This window comes from Cucumis sativus, chromosome 6, assembly GCF_000004075.3.
Source record: "Cucumis sativus cultivar 9930 chromosome 6, Cucumber_9930_V3, whole genome shotgun sequence".
NCBI lineage: Eukaryota > Viridiplantae > Streptophyta > Magnoliopsida > Cucurbitales > Cucurbitaceae > Cucumis > Cucumis sativus.
The window spans coordinates 27,191,815-27,214,694 of NC_026660.2; the positions used below are offsets into that span (position 1 = coordinate 27,191,815).

Here is a 22,880-nt window from a genome sequence, read left to right on the forward strand (position 1 = left end):
AAAAAAGGAAATTGAGAATTGAGAATTGAAGGGGTGGAGGTAAAAGTGCCACGTGGCTTGTGAAGATGAGTAGTGGAGATTCTTATTGGACGGAAGAGTTCGTGTGGGCGCCGCAAAACATGTGTCCCTCGTTTCGTTTCATAAAATTTTGGACGCTTTTCGGCTTACGTGTTGGCGTTGGACCCCCTAATAATCTTGTGGTTCGCAGTCTTAAGCCTTTTCCTCTACTCTTTGGTTTTTGTTCGCGGTTCCCCTGGGATCGTGCAATGCACGTGCGTGAATCCAGGTCATCCCTTGCTGCTCTCTTTCTCTTTTCCCCTTCTTTTTTTTTTATCTTTTATTTTGTGACTACATTTTTCTTGCACTGCTTTATTTCATTTAAATTTATTTATTTATTTATCAACACTTATACGTTGCTTTTGTTAAAATTAGCACGTGAACTAGAAAAATTAATGGCATGTGATCTACTGAGTTGGCAAAGTTTTATCAATTGAAAATTTCATAAGTTCACATGTAACTTTGCATAATGTAAGAACCTTGGTTTATATGTATGAACGCTTTCTTGTATGTGATGATATTGTTGTTATTAATGATTATTTTATTTCATTTACATGCTAGTGGCGGAATAAGTATAGAGTAAATCACATGTGTTAATTTTTTTTATATATATATTATATAATATATGAGATGTAAAGATAGAAACTTCATCAAAGGAAAATATTTTATATTTCAAGTCAACGTTCATTTTAGTCAAAATGATAAATGCATCTATGTAATGCTTGCATTTAAGTTATAGTTTTCCCATACGATTATAGTTAAATTATAGTGATCCGATCAAAGTTTAATATAAATAATAATTTCAAGAGGGGCTTAAGAGAAGAAGGGAGAATGAAGAGAAAAAGATTCAAATCATACGATTCTATTATGAACGAAAGCTCTTCTTCTTGTACAAACAGCACTGTCGTTGACGAAACATTCGACAACGACTTCAAAGAAATCACAGGGGTTGATTCATTTCCGGAAAACTCAAGCCGGAATCATGACGACACTCCGCCGGGCTCAAAGTCTAGTAAGAAGAAGAAGACGAAGAAGAAGAAGAAGAGACTTGTTATCGATATAGTTCAAGTATTGCCTTCTTCGCCGGTAAGATGGAGGCAAGGAGGAGTGAATTGCAAACGCCGACGCCCCAAGGTTGCAATGGCTCAATCGCGGCGCATCAATGGCGATATTGAAAATGCGGGGTTTTTACTGGGAACTTCGTTAGCAGCTTTCGTTGGCCAGGTCTCGTTTATCTTTTCCTGTTTCGTGGATTTTCCAGGTTGATAATTTATGATTTGTTAAGAAAAATAAGTTCAAAAGTTGAGATTTAATTAGGGAAAGAAGGGGAGAACACAGTACAGGGGAGGTTGAAACAGAGAAGTTGAGTAACGATTAGTACTAAGTAGCAAAGCAGAGTGATGGCAGAATAGATCAAAGTTTATTGGCGGGTCCCACCATTTCTAATTGTGGATTTTTTAATATAATTTAATTCAGCTTTATTTTTAAATATTTCTAAATTAAATTTGATGGTTAATTTGGAGTTGGAAATGATTTTAACTTCGAATTTTAATTTAGACATTTTTTTCTCTTAGTATACTAAAGTGTAATTTTGGTTTTCAAGGTAAGAAGGATCATTTTTGTATATCCCAATGTATTTAAGTTGGACGCAAAATAACACTGCAAACTTGTCTTCAGGTTGAATAAGTCAAATGTTATCTGGCTTTGTTTATATTTATATATATTTTACTATTTTTGCATTATTATTTTGGCAATGAAGATTGAAATAAAACAAAATATCAGGATTTTAAAATTGAATTTCTAAAATTATAACTTTTCGTAACCGAGTTTTAACGATTGAAACAGATTTATGAAACAAGAACTCCTCGAATTAAGGTTTGATTGAAGTTTATTTTCAAAATCAAGGAAGTAAAAAGTAGTCCTCTCTTACACTCCAAAGATGTATGCATTGTAAACAGTTTTTTTTAAGGTGACTAATTACACTCCAAAGATGATTGGTGACGATTACGAATCTAATTCGTAAGAGACATTTCAATAACTAATTTGACGGAGTTTTTTGTTTTGAACTTTATATCTGACTACAAACTTTGGTTCAAGTGGGATAAAGTGAATTCTGGTGGCTTCCTCATATGGTTTAAAGTTGTAGAACTTCGATTATTACAAAGCTTTAGATGCAATGCACTTTTTTGGATATGAATGGAGTTATCTGTAAATGAGTTAAAAGTTAAAGTTATGAATTTCATGGCATAGTATCATATTATGTTTCTTGGGGTTAACCAACTTATGTGTTTTTGTGCTTTTGACTTTTGAGAATTAGTTGCTTGCTGACATTCAGTGTTTTCTTTTTTATTTTTACTGTGACTTTAGGTGCTTGAGAAGCAGGACGTGTCTGATGGAAAAATGTTTGTTGATCATCTATCAACGGTATGCTACTGTTCTCTATAATATGAATGACTAAAAGGTCTTTTTTGCATGTTAATGCAATGTTCATTAATATAAGAATAATCTTTACAAAGTAATTGGATCTTAATGTTCTGTGTTGCTTATGTTAAAGTAAATCAGAAAACGTGTTGTTGAGATCTAAAAAAAGATTTAGGTGTTGTTTGATAACCATTTGGTTTTAATAAAGTTTGATGTAACCATACATATGGTGCTAACCTTTATTCTTTGTTTGGTTGTGTTTTGGCTTATTTATTGTATCTGTTTTCATATTTTCTACTGCAGATATGCACTTCGGCTATAAGAGAATCTTTGGTCAATGTAAGTCTGATCTCTAACTACGACTCTTGCCGACTATTTCGTTTTTACATTTTATATGTTATTCATCTAGGATTGATGAAGTCCCTTTAACATGTCTGTTATCTGACTGGTCACATGGAAACAGGTTTTTGGAGTGAAGCTTGATTGCTTTTTAAAGAATTTTGAGAGTTCATTTGTTAGCACGCTAAGAACTCCACTATCAACCACTAAAGCATCTGCCAAAACTGAAGTGCATTCCTCTAGCAAATGCAAGGAAGAAAAAAACACAGTAGATCTGACACTTGATAAGAAAGAACCTTTTAAGACAGACACACATGTTGATGATCAATTAAGTTTAATTGAAGAAATACAAGAAAGCGTTTCTGATTCGTATACTCAAGAGTTACCTTTGTGTAAACTGAGAAATGACATGGTTTCTGTTGTTCCATGGCTAGTTGGTTCCCGTGGCAACGAGTTAGCGGTTGAGACTTTTGAAAGATTTGTCGTTGAGAATGTACGTTCCAACAATCTCAAGGAAAAAGAGATTGACCTTAAAATGAAGAATTTAAAGTTGAAAGAAACACAAATGCAACTCAATTGTGAGTCAAACAATCTTAAGGCTGAGAAGTTGAAGAATAAGTTAGAAAACAGAAGACATTCGGAACTACTTGAAACGTGCATAGATTGTCTTGTTGCTGGTTTAATTATAATGTGTGTGGCCCTCTCTTATGGTGCATATGTTTATTCATATCACAACATTTTTGAAGCTACTGCAATCTGTACTTCTTCAGCCCAGGCAAGTGTTGTCCTTTTTTTCTTTTTATTGTTTGTTTTGTACAGCCTTAGATCTGCTACTTGTATATACGACAATTTTCATAGTTTCGGCTACATATGTTATGTTAAAATTGATTAATTGTTAATCCAACTTCAGATCATTTCTACCAAATATTTTGGAGAACCATCTTCTATGATTCTTTGTAGATGTGTTTTTCCATCTCATTTTGTTCCAATTAAAAGCATTCATTTAATGAACTTATTTGACACTCTTTGCTTGCTGCAGGGTTCAAAACCATGGTGGATGCCAAATCCTTTGGCATCTTTGAACTCAAGGCTGCATATGTTGAAGTGTCAAGTTCAAGTTGTGAGTCGGATGGCGTTTGGTGTGATTATGATTCTTGTAATTATTTACTTGCTTCTCCGACGCTCCGCAACTTCAACCAGGGCAATGCCAGTTACTTTCACCGTCTTGCTGCTCGGAGTTGCCTGCGGTTTAGTTGGAAAGTTATGCGTAGACACACTGGGAGGAAACGGGTTGCATTGGCTCATGATTTGGGAGACCTTGTGCTTGATGCACTTATTTTCAAACGTTTTTACGTCTACACTGTGTCTGATCCTAAATGGCCCGATGGACGTTTCTCAGGGAAAAAATCACCACACAATCTTGCCGTATTGGTTTCGCCGTGTTGTATTCTACACTGTTTTGCTTGTGTTTATGCCATTGTTATGTGGGCTAATTCCATTTGCAAGTATTAGTGAATGGAAAAACCATTTTTATCTTTTGGTAAGTGAAATGATGGCAGAAAATGGCTACTGAAACTTTGAGTTTTAGCCAAAATGTGTTCTTTTATGAATCCAATTTCTTAGATTGGTTATTTTGTATTGGTATCTATAGGAACCCCAAAAGGAGATGGCTTTAGAGTTCAATTGCTAACATATTGATGTTATCAGTAATCCATGAATAACAATGATAACAATAATTGAGCCACTGTTTTGTTTCATTCTTTCTTGATGATACTCACGCTTCAATTGTCAAAAATCAGGTGAATATTACTTTGTTACGTAATTGTTGCCAACTCTTCAAATGCATTTTGTAGGAGTAAAAAGAAATACTACAAGAAAATCACACTCCTATGTCTTACTAAAACAAAACTTGTAGAAAGGAAAAACATATCTATCCATTACTATTGTATATGTTTATTGTCTACACCTAAAACATCCAATCAAAAGTCATGTGAATTACAATTGAACCATCTTTTTTTTTTTTTACAAAACACTGCAGTAGTTTATGTTGTTACAAGTTTATTTCTTTTAAAAAAAGAAAACAACTTTTAATCGATTGGGAGGGGTTGCACTACCTTTGAGATGGGCTTTTTATGTATGTGTGTTTGGGAAGAGAATTGAAGAGTAAATTATCACGTCAGAAAAAGAAAAATGATTTTAAATTACAAAAATTATGAAAAAGAATTATAGATATGGAAAAAAACATCAAACTATTTAAATTCCATACGAAAAATCATAAGAAACATTGAACTGTAAATATTTTGTAAATTTTATATTTTGGATCTTTCTATCACACTAATATTCAGATAATCTATGTATGTATCGTTTACCTTTGGATGTGATATTTTGTGTTTTCTTAAAATATTTTGAAACGAAAGGTATCTTCAAGACAAAGAGAAAAGGGAAAATAGGGAAAGTTCAAATCATACGCTTCCTCTCCCCGTCGGATTCGTATCGACGCAGTCCATGACTAGTTGGTAGCCCAGCAGCCTCTGCATTCTGCCATGGACGAACCCCCTACTTGTGCAACTACTTACAGCCCCTTTGTTGATGAAACCACCGACGACGACCGCGAAGATATTGCCGCGGTTGATTCATCTCCGGGGAACTCAACCCGGACGCTGTACGACCCTCCCCCGTGCTCAAATCGCAATAGGAAGAAGAAGAAGAAGAAGAAAAGGGTTGTCATTGATAACGTCCAAGTACTGCCTTCTTCGTCTTCTTCGTCTTCTTCTTGTTCTTCGCCCGCCAGATTGTTGCAGAGAGGCGTCAATTGCAAACGCCGACGGCCCAAAGTTATAATTGCTCAATCGCGGCGTATTGATGGAGATTTTGAAAATGTGGCGCTTTTATTGGGAATGTCGTTCGCAGCTTTTGTTGCCCAGGTTCCTTCTTCTTTTCCTGTTTCATGGGGTTTCTCAGGCTTGGGGAAATTTTGCTTCATTCTCATATTCAATCTTATGCATCATTTATGATTTTTCTTCTTCAAATTAATTGAAAAAAGAAGTTTATTTATATTGCAAATTTGATTACCGTATTCAGACAAAGTTGAGTGTCACCTGAATCACATAGTGATGGCCGAATCGCCGATGGGTGTCTTTGAGTCTTTGACCTATTTTATGAGAGAGATTCTGGAACTTAAGTCCTCCGTGTGGCGTTTATCTTGCTCATCAATTTGTTAGGAGTAATGTGAAATTTCTACAAATTTGAGTAGCACACGAAGTAAAGGCGCATTCTTTTTGGGTTCCCAAGTCTATTCAACCATCCATATTAATGTTAGAAGATAATGGTGGAAGTTAACATTGCTCCATGTTAGAAGATATAGGTGGAAGTTAACATTGATATGGGAGCCTTTTGTTTTGAACATTATCTCTGATTGCCAACTTTGATTCAAGTGGGAAAGCGATTCTAGTGGCTTCCTAGTATGGTTTGAAATCGTAGAACTTTGATGATCACATAGCTTTAGGTGTAATGCACTTTTTGATATAAATGGAGTTGTCTGCAAATGTTTTAAAACTAAAAATTATGAATTTCATGGACTCTTTCATGGCATATTATTATGTTATGTTTTTTAGGGCTAACCACTACGTGTTTGTGTGCTTCTAAGAACTACTAATTTTAGTTGCTTGCTGATATTTCAGTGTTTGTTTTTTCCTATTTTATTCTGACTTTAGGTGCTTGAGAGGCAGGACATGTCTGGTGAAAGGATGCCTGTTGATCATCTCTCAGTGGTATGCTACTATTCTCTATAATATGAATGGCTTTGAAACTAACTTAGCTTCTTCTTCTTCTTCTTTTTTTTTTTTGCTATGTTAAAGAAGTGAACTGAGAAATGTTTTGCAACTTGTTGAAATTTACAAATAAACACAAAAAACAAATAGCGCTTGTTTGATATTCATTTGATTTTTATAATTTTTTGTTGCTTTCTCTCAATTTCCTTACCATGGTTCTCATCTTTTCTAAATAAACATTTAAATCCTTTGCCAATTTTCAGAAAACAAAACAAGTTTCTAAAAAGTAATTTGTTAGTTTAACAAAGCAAAGAAATCAACAAGTGAAAGATCAATTTCAAAAACCAAAAAGTTATCAAACAGGACTTCAATATTCACACAACTCCTTGGAATTATTTTGAAGCAGCAGATGGCCCATCCTAATCCATTCTCATTCAAATTTTCGTGTTTATTATGAATTCTTAATTGTTTTGCTTCTTAATTTCCACAATATAGCCATTAGTGTGATGTTAATCTTTATTCCCTTGTGTTGAAATTACTGTATGCATTGAGCCATATGATGAACATCATCTTTTCTACCTGCAGATATGCACTTCAGGTATAAGAGAATCTCTGGTCAATGTAAGTTGATCTCTAACTACAGCTCTTCCCAACTATTCAAGTTTTACATGTTCTGTGTTATTCATTCAGCATTGCCCAGAGTTCGATGCTGAAGTCTCTTCAACATGCATGTTCTTTGACCGGTTATATGGAAACAGGTTTTTGGGGACAAGCTTGATTGGTTTCTAAAGAAATTTGAGAGTTCATTTAGCAGCACATTAAGAACTCTTAGATCAATCAGTGAAGCATCTGCAAGAACTGGAGTGTATTCTGGCAGCAAACGCAAGGAAGAAAAAATCGCAGTAGATTCGACCCTTGATAGGAAAAGGGATGTGACAAGTAGCTCTAGTTTGGAAAAATGTATCTTGGAAGAATTTTCTAGGAGCGACACACCTGTTGATCAATTAAGTTTAATTGAAGACGTAAAGGAAAGCGTTTCTGATTCATTTGTTCATCAGTTAGCTTTGAGTATACTGAGAAATGATGAGGTTTCTGTTTCCCCACGGGCAGTTGGTTTTTACAGAAAAGAGCTAGCAGTTGGCACTTTTGAAAGATCTGTTGCCGAACAGGCACGTGCAAACGATCTTAAGACAGTGGAGCTTAGCCTTGAAATGAAGAAAATAAAATTGAAGGAGAGAGAGATCGCAATCAACTGTGACTCAAACAATCTTGAGAGGTCAAAATTGGCAATGGGCATATCAAAAGCCTCTTTTAAGGCCAAGAAGTTCAAGAATCAGGTAGAAGACACAAGACATTCAGAACTGCTTAAAAAGTGCATAGACTGTCTTGTTGCTGGTTTGCTTATAATGTCCGTGGCCCTCTCTTACGGAGCATATGTTTATTCATACCATAGAATTTCTGAAGCTACTGCAGTTTGTACACCTTCAACCCAGGCAAGTTTAGCACCCTTCCTCCTGTTATGGTTCGTTTCGTATACTTGTAGATATGCAACTTGAAAACTGCATATGTTATGACGAATTTGATTGTTTTGTCCACGTTCAATTTTCCAGAAACCAAGTTCAGATCATTTCTACTAAAAATTTTGGAGAACCATCCTCTATGATTCTTTGTAGATGTGTTTTCTATCTCATGTTTTTCAGATTAAAAGCATTCATGCAACGAACTTATTTTAGATTCTTTGCTCATTACAGGGTTCAAAATCTTGGTGGATGCTAAATCCTATGGCATCTTTGAACTCCGGGTGGCATGTATTAAGGTGTCAAGTTCAAGTTGTGAGTCGGATGGCGTTTGGTGTGATTATGATTCTTGCAATTGCTTACTTGCTTCTCCAACGCTCAGCAACTTCAAACCAGGCAATGCCAATTACTTTCATCGTCTTGTTGCTGGGAGGTGCTTGCGGTTTAGTTGGGAAGTTGTGCATTGACACACTGGGAGGAAGCGGATATCATTGGCTTATGATTTGGGAAACATTGTGCTTATTGCACTTATTTGCAAACATTTTTACGTCTGCACTGTTTTTGATCCTACATGGTCCGATTGAGGTTTCTCAGGCCAAAAATCGTCACATGATCTTGCCATATTGGTTTCGCCGTGTTGTATTCTACACCCTTCTACTTGTGTTTATGCCATTGTTGTGTGGGCTAATTCCATTTGCAGGTATTAGTGAATGGAAAGACCATTTTTGTCTTTTAGTGAGTGGAATGATTGCAGCAGACAGCTACTGAAGCATTGAGTTCGAGCTGAATTGCATTTTGTATTAGTATCTATAGGAGACCCCAAAAGAATATGGCTTTGGAGTTAAAGTGCTAATTTATTATTATTATCATTATCATTATTGTTGTTATTAATGTATGAATAATAATGATAACAGTACGTTGAGTCATTATCTTGCTTCATTCTCTCTTGATACTAACACTTGGGCTGTCAAAATTTGGTGAATATTACTTTGTTTCGCATTAATTATGATTTTGAAAACTGAAGTTTCTAAACTTTCTTTAATCTTTTTCAAGGGTTGAGAATGGCATAATGAGGTTAAATTATCAATCTTTGAATAGTAAGAGGATGTCTACACTGTGTTAAGCAATGTATGAATAAAAATTTATATCAAGAAAAGCATAGATATAACATTAAAGAACTACAGAAACTTCACCAATCTGTTGCAAACATCAATTATTGATTATTCCAGTGTTATATCACAAGAATTGAAAGGCTGACTCTTAAAAATAAATAAATAAATAAATAATTGAAGAGGTTGATCGTTGGAAGGGCTTTACAGTGTAAACCAGCAATAAGATCCTACGATGGAGTTATAATGAGATGGGTGGGCACATGAGTTCCCTCCTAGACTTTCTTAATGAGAACTATGTACTACTTGAATATTTGAACTGTTGGTTGGATGACCATCAAGCAAACCTACGAAACTTCTTTCCTTCCTTCTGATCCGCAAATCAAAAAACCTCATCAGCCTTTCCATAATACCTGTTTATATATCTAGTCTGAAGGTAACACCGGAGGAAACAAAATTAACGCAAAGGATTAGTATTAGCATTTGAAATAAGATATTCACAGTCGGAGAGCAAAACACGTAGAGTAATGATTAAATTATTGGTTAAAGGTTTTTTACCAACTATGGGCCGATGGACTCAATACAAGAGACAGCACAAAGTAAATGGTTAAAAGTCATGACAAACAGTAAGTCATTAATTCCTTCTTCCAAGTGGCCCAAGTCTTCAATCATGTATGAACATTTTAAATCTTGATTTCAAATTTAAACACTAGATATGGTTTATCTCAAGGAACGGATCAAGAGCGTTGAACATTTTTTCAGATTTCCTTGTGAGACCAGACCATTAAAACCAACGTTAAAAATGTGTTGTGTTACCTTAACTTGGGAAACATTAGGGCTGTCTTGTGTTTGAACTGGGTAGAACTTATAGAACCTCATTTTCTCAAATGCTGCTTTTCTTTCCTCACTCATTTCTAGGCACGCCTTTACACGAGCTTCCTCTTCCTGAAAGAGGTACAATCATCAAGACTCCATTAAAAGAGTTGTAAAAAATAAGTAAAATCGAACTGAAATAGAATATTCATTACAACTTGCCTCTCGATTAGCTTTCATTGCCTCCCTAACTTTCTCCTTCACAAACTCCTAAGGAATACAAATCTCAAATGTTATCATTTAGTCATAAGGTTTAAACTTAAACTAGTGCGTGCTTTCTTTTCCCATCAAATACTACCTTGAAGGCATCCTTCTGATCTACAGACAATTCTTCCTCCTCAATCAGATCATCTGTTAACTCCTACAAAAGATTTGAAAATGTTAATGGTAAAATTTGAACAGCTATCATCGCTAATAAATTTGAAAAGAAAAAAGATTAAGAAAAGCTCTCTTAAAAACCTAAACCAGAAGGCCACTTCAAGTACCTGAAGTTTATGTTCCTTCCAATCAAATTCACAGAAAATCTGCAGTACGTGACAAGAAGGTTCGAATCAGCAAAGGACATCTTACATTATATATTATATAACATTATATACACACACAAAAAGGCAGAACCCTCTCAATCATTTGAATCAAGTCATCATTTAGTGGGTAAGGGTAAAAACACCAAAATAACAGCACACTAGCAAAGTTAGCATGCTAAAATCTTACTGGCTTGGGTTCTGCTGGAAATATTATTTGAACCTCGGTGCTTTGCTCTGGTTTCTTAAGGGGATTGCAGAAATTTGCAACAGAAAAAAGCATTGGTCTAACATATCCAAAAGCTAGAATGCCCGAAGAATCAGAAGAGATCAATGATTCAAGTCCGAGCTAGTTGCTCTATTTAGCCGATTCTCCTAATTGGGCTTCCTCCTCATAGAAGTAAATGGAACTAAGTTTTCCTTCAAGAAGATTCAAACAGGTACTAATTGGTATGCGAACTCCCGACAGAAAGCAAAGGAAGGCGTGAGTAACTTACGAGGCAAACAATATTCGTATTTCTTTATACGAACTATCTTCAAACGGTTCAGAGCAGCCCTGTAATAGCATCGATTGACATAGATTAGAAAATAAATTTAAGAGTTAATACTACTACAGCAAATAGACGGAACCAGTAGCTGCCAACTTATATCTGCAATCGACTAATAAAGGTTTGACATATGATTGAGAATTAGCATTGACAAACTACTTGTCACAATACTTGATAGCTTTTTTGTTTTATTTCTAGTCATCACTTCTTTATGTATTAGCTTTTCTTTAAACTTTCAACTTTGAAGTTTGTATCTAAAAGCTCTTAATAATTTAAAAAGTTTCTAGCCATCCCTTGAATGTTCAACTTTGAATTCAACGAGCCCCTGACTTAAAAAATGTAACTAGGTCCTTTAACTTTGGGTCCAACTGATCTTAATTTTTTTTTATAAGAAAATTAAATTTAGATATAAAATTCAACATTATGTTTAATAGGGTATAAACATTCAATTTTGCAGGTAGAAAGTGATCAAAAACCTATAACACAGAATTGAAAGTCTAAAGACCTATTTAACATATAAAATAACGTTTGCGCTAGACTTATAATTTAACATTATTTTTTTCTTCTTACGAGGAGATTTACAATGTGATGGAATACGATAGTTCTTGGAAAAAACATTTACCTTCGTTGAGTGCAACTTAATATAAATATTTGAAATTTCAGCTTATCAACTTGGCTATTCCTGTAAAAGAATTGCATTAAGGCATGAAACAAAAGTTATGGATGGAATCCCAAAGGTGACCAATCACAAAAAAACACAAGAAATTCCTAGGCAATAGAGTACCTACCTGTCCTCAAGGGGAATGTAGGGCACCCAATCCATTTTCATCAGTTTCATGGGTATGATCTCTTCAACCTCCCGTTGAACAGAGTTGATCCCAATTTTATCAGAAGGTGGGAAAGGTGAGACAACCTGTATGGCATAAATCAACTAACAATTGCTGTAACATAAACATTAACAGTTCAAAATTTACAGAAACCACAGCCAGTTACCCAAAGAGAAAAGCAGACATGTTAATTCACTATAACTATAAGACAATCAATATACCGAACAACTTACAGCCACAACCACAGGAATGTAGATAACTTTGTATTCTCCCCTGAAGGGAACAAATTGTGCTGCAGTAATAAAAAACCACATGAGAATAGATGCATAGAATTGTTCAGATTCTCTGAGAGATGAAAAACAAAAGGAAGGCTCCAATTTTAAATTGCTTACGTTCTGTAGACCCAAATAGATAGACTTTCTCCCCGTACAGTTTTCCACCTGCTTCAAATGCCTCCTGAACATTAATTGTCAGAACTTTACTTAGCAGAAATATACATCCACCATCATCATCAAATAAGAATTGCAAAGACAATAGAATAATACTTCAGAATAATACACCCACCATCATAGTCAAATAAGAAATGAAAGACAATAGAATAATAACTCACCTCAAGATTTGAGAAATTCCAATTGTACTGATAAACAGAATCTAGTAGATCCCACTGATAATATAAAACCAATAAAGCGTTAGAGACAAAATTCAATTGCTCACCCAGAAGAGAACAAAAACCCAACATTATAAATAAGACACAAACCTCTGTTCCCACGGGGAATACCTCCTTCCACAAGTCTTCCTGAATAAGACAAGTAAGTAAACTCGATCAGACATTATCCAGTACAAATAACATCCCGAAGCACTAAAATCAAAATAGCGCACACATATCTACCACGTTTACAACGAGCAACAAACTCCTCAAAAACCAAAAACATTCAATTACTACAACAAATAAGCAAAATGAGGAAGCACATTCCAGAAAGTTGCTTGCTACACTACTGTTCTATAAGCTTTACAAAGTTATGCTACTAAAACCAAAATAACGAAAAGAAAACCCCTCGAGATTGGGATAAAATGTAACGAATGCAGAATAAAAATAATAACCAAATTGCGCTTATCCTGGAAGTATTCCGGTACTGAAAGAGGTTTGGAAGCCTCGACTCGCTTGGCTCGAGTGGGTGCAGTTCTGGAGGTGTATTCTTTACGGTTCTCATTCTCCAGAAATTGAACATTTTCGTTCTCAGCAGCTATCCCCATAGTTCCTTTCGACATGGCGTAAGACTAAGAAGTAAGGTGATAAGATAGATACATAGAAACAGATGCAATGCGGCAGATTTTAGAAGTGTCAATGAGCGTAAAGTTAACGCAAAACGGTTCCAATTTGAAAGAGAGAGAGAGAGAGAGAGGCCGTTGGCGGTTGGGGCTAACTGAGCGAATGATCAAATTTTGAAGGAAATGTTTTTCTTTTTATTTAAACAATCTAAAGAAAATATATTTCATAAATAAATATTAGCATTTTTTTTTTTATAAACTTATTTAAATTTGTAGTATAATCATATTTTATAGCAAACTAAATTTTTGTAGATTTTATTTTGATAATTTAACTTTCTAGTACATTATATTTTATACAAATTTATATTTAATTATTTAAAGATTATTTTTCAATTAATTGTTTCTTATTTTCTTTATTGACAAATCTTTGTTTTCAAGTATATATCAAGTTTTTTTCGAATATATATAATACTCATTTCAAATATACTTATTTGCTACTGTTCTATATTATTATAGAATAATTGTCAAAAGTGTCCAAATGAACAAATTATTTACAATTTTATGGTAAAATCGGGTGTAATTAGTTTTTTTTCTTTTTCTTTCACCATAAAGTGTAAATAACTTGTACTCCAGAATTTAATGGTTTATATATATATATATAAAGGCTATAAATTAATGGGGAAGTATGAGTTTAAGGTATGATTTGTATTGTAGACTGTTTCATTAAAAAGAAAAAAAAAATAGTCCATTTAAGTTATTATTTAAATTCAACCAATTTAATTAGTTGTTAGTGTTGAAAGTCAAATTTGAAATCTAATGGTTGGGCTATTGACCTGAGCCACGTTACATATTGGGACTTTACCTCTCTTTTCCTCGCCCATGGGCTTAGCCTTCTATTACATAACATACTTTTAGGAAAATTTAGAGTTATAACCTAAATTTCTAAGAATTTGCTCATTTTTCCGGACGAATTTGACCATATAATTAATTGTTTTTAAAATCATTATTACGGATTTCATTAAATTTAACTATAACTAAAGAGTCAATTGCTATTATTATTCGTTGTGAGTTTTTTAAAGAGTCACGAGCTTAATCCCATCGATAATTTGAAATTAACCTTTCTTGAATTTTAGAGAAATAATAGTAACACCAAGTGTATAGAATAATTTTAGTTTACTTAGACATAACTTAAACCAATAGATTATACCACATTTAAATCCATTAACCCAACATCTTCCTTAACTAAAATAAAACACAAATCGAAAAATACATAAACTAAACTTAAATCAATGAAGTTAGTCAACTAAAAAACAATAAATTGTGTCAATTTGAACCTAAGTTCAATAGATTGGATATTGATTATCGTATATGGATGATTGATAAATTCGAACCATAAAGGTAAAAGACCAAAACGACATGAAAACTAACACAAGGTTTTGAACGGACTAAATGAGGATAATTGGACCTCAGAGGCCCAACTCGCATTTTGACGGTGGATCAGTCAACTATTGGGTTTGAGTTGGGCCCTTGACCCAACCTTTCGCTTAGCCTCCGTCTCAAAGATGAAGAAAAATAAAGATTAAATTATAAAACCATTATTACTCCAAAAAGAAGACGAAGGTCATTTTCTGTATCCATATATATAAAAACTTCATTATAACCCAGGTAAGATAAGTTCTGGGCATGGGTTAAATCAGATTGAAATCGAAACAATTAAATATGTATGATTTTATGAATGCAATCGTGAGGATAGTAAGAGAGAAGAGAAGAAAAGAGAAGGGTGTATGGTGTATGGTATATGAATGAATTATTGGTGGGGGTGGGGGTGGTGGTGGGAGCAATGAGTAATGAAGAATGAAGATTGAGGATTGAGAAAAGAGGTCCCCCACGTGGTTAACGTAAGGTCGACCAAGGGGAAGGGAAGGGAAAAAGGGAAGAGAAGCGACAAGACACGGAGATGTGGTCCCCAACACGACAAATAAAGCACGCTTCCCCTCTCTGTCTCCTTCCACGTGCGCCTCCCCTTTCACTCCTCACTTTTCTTTTCATACCCGCACGTGCCCTTTTCCTTCTTCCACACGCTTCTCCCACCCCCCCCTCTCATTATTTTATGCGAGCTTCATTTATTTATTACACGTATCAATATATATAGTTGTTAACTTATTGTAATTTGTAGACTTATCATTTCACCTGTATTTTATTATTGTTCTTGTCAAAGTGATATTTGTTTACTTTTGCACTCATAGTTTTCAAAACATTTTCTTTACAAAATTCAATTTTTGACTTTTAGTATACCAGCTTTTTAAATTTTTATATGCTATCTAATTTGAGCTTATTATATTTTACTATTGATTTTTTAAATCTATTTTATTAAAATTTATAACTAACCGACACTCAACTTGATATTTGTTTACTTTTGCACTCATAGTTTTCAAAACATTTTCTTTACAAAATTCAATTTTTGACTTTTAGTATACCAGCTTTTTAAATTTTTATATGCTATCTAATTTGAGCTTATTATATTTTACTATTGATTTTTTAAATCTATTTTATTAAAATTTATAACTAACCGACACTCAACTTTTGAAGAAAAAAAATACTTTTATACTAAATTTTCAATCTCTTCAAATTACATCTCAATTTTTAATAAAAGTATTATTGAAAATATTGAGTCTATCTTTCTTTTTTATTTTATAAATGCTTGTTTAAAATAGGATGGAAAATAAAGTCTAATCTTATATGCATTCATTATCGTAAGCACACACATATAATACAAAATTGGTAAGATTTTTACTAGGAATCAAACTAACACCAACTTGTGACATTATTGAAATGCAGTAAGTTATGAATATTTTTGTATTTTCTTCTAATAAAACTAATTGGTGATCAATTAGCATAAATTTAACTATTAAAAAAATGAGTCCAACGGTTACAAATGAGGTTAGAAAGTTTAAAGTGAAATTTGTTACAACTTAAAAAATAATTAAGATTAATATTTGAAACCTTTTCTTAATATTTTAAACATGTTTTAGGTTATTTTAAATGTAAATTATTTTTATTATTTTGACAACTTTAGCTCAACTTAATAATAATAACTCAGCTTTAACACTTTTATAAAATACAAAATCGATATTAATATATGGTTTTTATATAAATGTCTACCATCATTTTTTAATATAAATAAATATGAGGTATAAAAATTTGAACACACATCTTCACAATCAATAATATGTATCGTTTTTAACAAGTAATGCAATTGAGAGAATATTTTGAACCTTTCTTCTTTAGAAAAGCACAAGTAATTTTTTTGTTACTTAGCTACATGGCATGGTTGGTGCGAGTATAAAATTGGTAAAATGCTTTTAATCATTATAGTTAGTTTTTATTGTACGGAAAATATAATTAAATTGCAAAATTAAACATGGAATTAATTACGAGGGATTAAATGTGCATTTCAAACTGAATTTAAATATGATATAAATGGTTATTTTATCATGTTTTATGTTTATATTTGGATTACAAGTTATTAATCGCAATTAATCACCAGGAAATTAATTAGTATTTTCATTGTTGGATTTGGGTGCCTTATAATCTTATATTTATATAAATATTTTAATACAAATTAGCAACTAGGCAAATCTTCGGTGTTCCCATTGATCAGATTGCACCACATGTGCAACCATCCTCTAAATCATTTTTAAATCACTATCTACATAATTAATAAATCATCTCCCTTTACTATAATCAAAACTTTGTAAAAGAAAATTTATTTTACGTTAGAATATTACACTTGGATGAAAAAAATTAATAAAAACTTCAGATTTTTTCCCATAGTCTAAATGTTAATAATACTCCCTGAAATCACATATGATTCAAATTAGTTATATTTTTTTAGTTAATATATAAAATATAGCAAGATTGTTATTAGAGTTATCGTCAATAGAATCATTTGATATTCATGTTGTTGGTTGATCCATTGCTTTCTTAAAAAACAAACTTATGATCTTTCATAAAAAATACATATGTATAGCCATATTATGTTAAGAAAGCAATTGATTAACCGCAAACATGATTTCTCTATTAATTACACTTTGAAAATAATTATAGGATTCACTGTCAAGCTACCATTATTAAGTGCTAAGCTGTGATACACTGTGAGATGTTTAAGTCGATGCTAAAAATCATAATCATGCTTAGGAACTATTGGTTGGACACACTTAGCCAAAATCCACACAATGTCGATATTACGTTATTCTTCCTACATTAACTATTCATTGAAAATAAATATCGAAAATGAAAGGACTACACATATCCACGCGTGTAATTAGCTAGAACATATACAACACATGGATGATAGTGGTCCCCCATTAACACACATGGGTATATTAATCATGAAAAATATATTTAACATCACTAAAATGATCCATATAGAGAGTTTTTAAACCTACGCTACCATTTAATCTCAACTATTTTAGTTATCCTTAACGACAATGGACTCATTAAATATGACAATGAAACAAATAATAGTAGGAGTAACTACACAATTAGTATAGTAGTAAATAACTATATATATAGCATGCTATTAATTATAGAACATATATATTATATAAGTTGTCTAATAATTAATCTCAGGGGATTTTAGTAGAATTATTTATATATATATATATATATTTTTATAGGTATAGGAACTAAATTCCAAATAATAAAAGAAGAGTTAAGAAGATGACAATGGAACATATATGATATGTTTAGTTCATCATTAGATTATAGATCTAAGTTGGAGATGCAATAGGATTGAGTTGAAACCCAAACTTTCCAGCCAAAATGTATTAGATATAGATTTAAAAGATAAATAAGAAAAAGAAAAGGTGGAAATTTTGTAGGACCGCACAAGCGGTGGCGCCTCATCCACTACAGCCTATACCTTAGGTTGGCCTCTTCTTTTGATTCAGACTTTTGGTCAATCATACACCTCCACCTCCTCAACACTCCCAAACCATCATTGTTTCTACACTCCCATATCAACTAATTGCACCACACAACTCTCTAACTCACTTTCAACTTTTACTAATTTCATGTGTCATCACCCCTTTGGTTCACATAATGTTAAGAAAGTTTGAGAATCATTTTATTATCTTCTGTTCACACTCACTTCTACTGTGTCTTTTTCTTTTAAAAAAAAATATATTAAGAACCCTTTATTACACAATTAATATAATTTTAGTTTCAGATATCTTTAATCAAGGGCTGATGTTAAAATTTTATTTTATATTAAAAAATTAATTATATAAAAATTGACGTTTGATGAGTGTCAAATGAAGCGGTCGAAGGTGACTACAACAATAGCTAAAAATTGGTGAATGATTGTTCGTGTCACATATATATATATGTATTAAAAAAAACAAAAGCATTGTAAGGTATCTTCAAAAATACATTTTGAGAAGTATTTTTGTTTAGCCTATAATCACGTTAAAAACTTGAAGTTGTAGATAAAAGAAAAAAGGATTTTGAAATAGCTTATAATTTAAGGATTTAGACATAATATTTAAAGATGTAGGTGTTGAAATGTAATAAGAAGAAAAATTGAAGGGTGACAATGAAATTTAGAGTGAGAAATAAGCTAAAATCCAACAAAATAAATAGAATGCCTTTGACCGGTCCAATTGTTATTATCTTACGTGATTTTCGAAAAGGAAAAAAAACCGAAAACTTCAATGTCAGCTTTGGCCTTTGCCTCGAAATTTCTCACGCTCCAATTTTGAGGAGATTCCAATTATTCCTATTTATTTATTTCTTCCTTCTTCTTATTATTTATATTTTATTTTATTTTTCTTTCAAAAGGTTTTCCTTTTATCCCATTAAAATATAACATTTAGACACACATATTTTTGTAACTTTCAAAGAAATTCCTAAGTGAGATTCTGTCAATTAATTATTTGTATTTTAAAATTCTCCTATGTTTATTTTGTCCCTAATCTCAAGATAAAAATATGGGTAAATTGCAAAAACAGTCTTTAGAGTAGTAGGATGGTAGTTGTATATCTCTCTTTCATTGCTCGACTAAATGTGTTTTTAGCTATTTTTATAAATTAATTAAAAAAGGTTACATAAATATGAAAATTATCAAATTAACGTAAAATAAGGTGAATAGGCATGATGATTATTAAAAAGATACTTACCCAAATATTTTGTAAATAGGTGTTTGGTAAGTCAGTGTTAATTTGAGAATGTGTTAAATGATTAAGGAAGAAAGAAATGTGAAGGGGGGGGGCAGAACCAACCGATCCACGTGCCGTGACAGGAGTTTATACGTAGGCCCACCAATGAGACAACTATTTTTATTTTTTTCAATAATAAAAAAAATCAAAACATATACTAAAAATAATTTTTAAAAAATTTCGGCTGTGTAAATTCACGGAAATGCCTCTAAATATTGATGGCAATAACAAGATTACCCCGAAAAGAAGAATCTAAAAGTGCGGTTCCTTGTGAAGAAGTTCAACAAAGAACGCGCTCTTCTCGTGAAGTTAGCTTGGTGGTGCGTTGCAGTACTTTTTTCACACGCTCTGTTTCTCTTTCTCTCTCTCTCTTTCCCAATCGAAAATTCCCTCTCCGATCGAGAATAAACCCTAGTAGGTGAGAGAGAATGAGCAGAAGTTCCACGCCGGAGCTGGATTGTCGGAACTGAAGAATCGGAAGCTGCAACGCAGGGAGTTGTTGTTGTTTCAGTAAGTCATGACGGGCCGAGGATCATCGGGAAGGACGCCGACATGGAAAGAAAGGGAGAACAATAAGAGGAGAGAGAGGCGACGGAGGGCCATTGCTGCCAAGATCTACACTGGCCTTAGAGCTCAAGGGAACTATAAGCTTCCTAAGCACTGTGACAACAACGAGGTCTTAAAGGCACTCTGTAATGAAGCTGGTTGGGTGGTTGAGGAAGATGGCACAACCTATCGCAAGGTTATATGGTTTCTCTCTTTAAATTACTAGCTTTTGATTTTTCCTACTGTTTATTTGATTTTGAAATGTGTTGATCGTGGTCTCTCCTTCAGATCCGTCTTTATTTTAGGCCTTTTGTTAGTACTTGCGCGTTTCGTCTTTGGTTCTGTGGTACTATTTTCTTAGATCTGGATATATGGGGAATCGAGAATTTATGATTTTATTGTTTTGATGAAATGAGTAAGTGACGGAGGCCTATATGTGAGAGTAGTGTTGTAATTTCCTTTTTTAGATCCAGAATTCTTAAGCGGTTGATCTGTCTAAATCTGCGAAGTTTTGTAGTACGTAAGAAAGGCGTACCAGTTCATTTATCCCCAATTTTTTGATCATTAATTAGGTTTTTCATTTGTATTGTTCCATTTTTAATTATTTAAATGTAGCTCGTCTGCTGCTAAAGGTTTATGGTAGCACCAGTTGGAGTGAAACGTGTTATCAGTTTTTTATGATTTCAGCAATATGTTCGATGTGTCTTGTCTATGTTTCTTATCTATTGTTGTTACCTTGTACAGGGATGCAAGCCACCTCCGATTGATATAGGCACATCTGCGAATATGAGCGCCTGTTCTTCGCTTCAACCAAGCCCACAGTCTTCATGTTTCCCAAGTCCTGTACCATCCTACCATGCCAGTCCTTCTTCATCCTCTTTTCCAAGCCCAACTCGATTTGATGGGAATCCATCTTCTTATCTTCTGCCATTTCTTCAAAATATATCCTCTATTCCTGCTAATCTACCTCCTCTTAGGATATCCAACAGTGCACCTGTCACGCCACCTCTTTCTTCCCCAACTTCAAGGGGTTCGAAGCGAAAGCCAGATTGGGAGTCCATTCCAAATAGCTATGTAACCTCTTTCCGTCATCCACTTTTTGCTGTCTCTGCTCCTTCAAGTCCTACAAGATGCCACCATCTTACACCGGCAACAATTCCAGAATGTGATGAGTCTGATGCTTCAACTGTAGATTCTGGCCGCTGGGTCAGTTTCCAGACCGTGGCACCTTCTGTGGCTCCTCCTTCGCCTACATTTAACCTGATGAAACCAGTTAGCCAGCAAAACTCTCTCCAAGATGCAGTTGACAGACATGGAGCAATGGGCTGGGGTGCTACATCTGATAGGGGACGAGGCTCTGAGTTTGAATTTGAGAAATTTGAGAGTGGCACGGTGAAGCCATGGGAGGGTGAGAGAATTCATGAAGTTGGGGTTGATGATTTGGAGCTTACTCTTGGAGGTGGGAAGGCCCGTGGTTAAGCATCCTCTTGAAGATATTTACTTGAAGAACTTAAGTGCCTGCTCTTCAAAGGTTATTGGTTTATGTTCACAAAATATGTTTACTTTCTTAGCTTGGTCTTGCTCTTCTGCTACCATTAGACCGATCCTGGTTTGCCTTCATTTGAACAGTTCCTTTCCCTTGGAGCCCTTGCAAAAATCTGAACTTGTTACATCTTATTCTGGAAGAGCAAATCAATATTTGAGTCAAGGCCCAGGAAAAGGATAACATTTGGTGCTGAAAAATGAGAAGAACAAACTCAATTGTGATGGTTATATATTTTTCCTTCCATTGGAGCGCTTTCAATTTTTTCAGGATCTTATGATCCTTAGAGATAGTCCACCTGTACCAGAAATTTCTTGTATATAGAATCTCTAATTCATCTTGTTTGGCATTATTGATAAGAATTCCCTTTGCAGAACGTGAAATGAACATTACCCATTTTCTTCCTGATCAGTTATGGTTCATTCAATTTTCTATCACTTCAATAGCCTCCCTGTTTTTTTCCCGAGCTAGACGTAATACCTATCGAACTGTGACTATAATCAAGTAAATATTAGATTGCAAGAAGATGTGGGAATAGGGGAAGGGAAATTCTGAAGAACGATCTTGAAATACAATGTATATGGGACTGAGCTTTGCCTTCCTGTAGTGGTGTGGGTCACAGTGTCAGGTGAGGTAAGAATCCAAGGGCAGGAGGGGCCTCATTAGAAGGGCCGCAAGATGAGAAGTCTGTGTTTCTGGCCGGTGCATCTTTGCGTGTTGCTCTTTTTTGGCAGGTTGTTTACGTACCGACCAATTAATTCAATGACTTCCCTCTCATAATTCTTAACAATCCGTTTTGTCAAATTGAACAGAGCCGTTTTTGCCAATTCAAACACGATGCTTCTTCCTTGATTACTGATAAAGCTGGTCTCGTCCCAATGCAGGCAATGGTTTGCTTAGACACTCCTTGTATCTGACATCATTCAATTCAATAGTTGATTATATAATATTAAATTTATATTCACTTATCTTCTTAAGTTTTTCGATAGTAAATTTATTTTCACCTATCATCTTAAGTTTTTGGATAGTTTGATTTAAAACGATATCATAGTAAGTGCTCGAGGTGGAGGAAAAGAACACTTCAATTGTGAGGCTTCAGTGACTTCTTCTATTTACAGGGTTTCAGTTCTTACAATTACTATGCACAACAAGTTCTTTTGAGGAATATATCAGATACTTTAGGCAGAGGATAGAAAGTAACTATAGCAAATTACTGGTGCACTTGAGCAAATGTATACATTACTACAACTGGGTCATCTTCTGCAAATTCAAAAAGCCTACATACAAATGCATCACTCTCCTCAAAACTCTAACAAAAGCAA

At 33.8% G+C, this 22,880-nt stretch overlaps 4 protein-coding genes and 1 long non-coding RNA gene across 6 annotated transcripts; 3 read left to right on the plus strand and 2 right to left on the minus strand.

The window, feature by feature from the left end:
• Positions 1–39: 39 nt before the first annotated feature.
• Positions 40–4,329, plus strand: LOC105436029 (protein CPR-5). Its single transcript, XM_031887047.1, has 6 exons — positions 40–286; positions 957–1,281; positions 2,425–2,481; positions 2,782–2,817; positions 2,942–3,689; positions 3,857–4,329. The coding sequence occupies exons 1-6, from the start codon at positions 66–68 to the stop codon at positions 4,327–4,329; spliced, it is 1,860 nt and encodes a 619-aa protein (XP_031742907.1). The 5' UTR covers positions 40–65.
• An 844-nt stretch (positions 4,330–5,173) lies between these two features.
• On the plus strand, positions 5,174–9,043 carry LOC101215454 (protein CPR-5). The gene is made up of 5 exons (XM_004143527.3): positions 5,174–5,741; positions 6,531–6,587; positions 7,173–7,208; positions 7,346–8,080; positions 8,339–9,043. Exons 1-5 carry the CDS (start codon positions 5,361–5,363, stop codon positions 8,870–8,872), a joined length of 1,743 nt encoding a protein of 580 aa, XP_004143575.2. The 5' UTR covers positions 5,174–5,360; the 3' UTR covers positions 8,873–9,043.
• Positions 5,591–6,117, minus strand: LOC116404637. The gene is made up of 2 exons (XR_004217607.1): positions 5,916–6,117; positions 5,591–5,757 (listed from the first exon to the last, which is right to left on the minus strand). It is a non-coding gene; the product is annotated as an uncharacterized LOC116404637 (long non-coding RNA).
• A 206-nt stretch (positions 9,044–9,249) lies between the features above and the next one.
• Positions 9,250–13,405, minus strand: LOC101215684 (protein HEAT INTOLERANT 4). Its single transcript, XM_011659698.2, has 14 exons — positions 13,084–13,405; positions 12,740–12,778; positions 12,593–12,646; positions 12,375–12,438; positions 12,216–12,274; positions 11,944–12,068; positions 11,778–11,837; positions 11,105–11,163; positions 10,798–10,871; positions 10,572–10,610; positions 10,385–10,447; positions 10,249–10,296; positions 10,030–10,158; positions 9,250–9,643 (listed from the first exon to the last, which is right to left on the minus strand). Exons 1-14 carry the CDS (start codon positions 13,249–13,251, stop codon positions 9,596–9,598), a joined length of 1,029 nt encoding a protein of 342 aa, XP_011658000.1. The 5' UTR covers positions 13,252–13,405; the 3' UTR covers positions 9,250–9,595.
• Positions 13,406–19,724: 6,319 nt separating this feature from the next.
• Positions 19,725–22,417, plus strand: LOC101216171 (BES1/BZR1 homolog protein 2). Of its 2 annotated transcripts, XR_004217468.1 has the most exons (3): positions 19,725–20,211; positions 20,760–21,546; positions 21,645–22,417. XR_004217468.1 is itself a non-coding variant. In XM_004143449.3 (2 exons), exons 1-2 carry the CDS (start codon positions 19,987–19,989, stop codon positions 21,492–21,494), a joined length of 960 nt encoding a protein of 319 aa, XP_004143497.1. In that variant the 5' UTR covers positions 19,726–19,986; the 3' UTR covers positions 21,495–22,391. The 2 variants fall into 2 exon arrangements, 1 of the variants encoding a protein (XP_004143497.1); XM_004143449.3 differs by having other exon boundaries at positions 19,726–20,211; positions 20,760–22,391.
• The last annotated feature ends 463 nt before the right edge of the window (positions 22,418–22,880 follow it).

Bases quoted from the DNA above. Each gene is read 5' to 3' on its own strand.
- LOC105436029 (XM_031887047.1), top strand. From the start codon at position 66: ATGAGTAGTGGAGATTCTTATTGGACGGAAGAGTTCGTGTGGGCGCCG. The intron at 1,282-2,424 runs GTCTCGTTTATC...CTGTGACTTTAG, and splicing joins TAGCAGCTTTCGTTGGCCAG to GTGCTTGAGAAGCAGGACGT. The intron at 2,482-2,781 runs GTATGCTACTGT...TTTCTACTGCAG, and splicing joins TTGTTGATCATCTATCAACG to ATATGCACTTCGGCTATAAG.
- LOC101215454 (XM_004143527.3), top strand. From the start codon at position 5,361: ATGGACGAACCCCCTACTTGTGCAACTACTTACAGCCCCTTTGTTGAT. The intron at 6,588-7,172 runs GTATGCTACTAT...TTCTACCTGCAG, and splicing joins CTGTTGATCATCTCTCAGTG to ATATGCACTTCAGGTATAAG. The intron at 7,209-7,345 runs GTAAGTTGATCT...ATATGGAAACAG, and splicing joins TAAGAGAATCTCTGGTCAAT to GTTTTTGGGGACAAGCTTGA.
- LOC101215684 (XM_011659698.2), bottom strand. From the start codon at position 13,251: ATGTCGAAAGGAACTATGGGGATAGCTGCTGAGAACGAAAATGTTCAA. The intron at 12,779-13,083 runs GTTATTATTTTT...TGTCTTATTCAG, and splicing joins TCCAGGATAAGCGCAATTTG to GAAGACTTGTGGAAGGAGGT. The intron at 10,159-10,248 runs GCAAGTTGTAAT...TACCTCTTTCAG, and splicing joins CAATGAAAGCTAATCGAGAG to GAAGAGGAAGCTCGTGTAAA.
- LOC101216171 (XM_004143449.3), top strand. From the start codon at position 19,987: ATGACGGGCCGAGGATCATCGGGAAGGACGCCGACATGGAAAGAAAGG. The intron at 20,212-20,759 runs GTTATATGGTTT...TACCTTGTACAG, and splicing joins ATGGCACAACCTATCGCAAG to GGATGCAAGCCACCTCCGAT.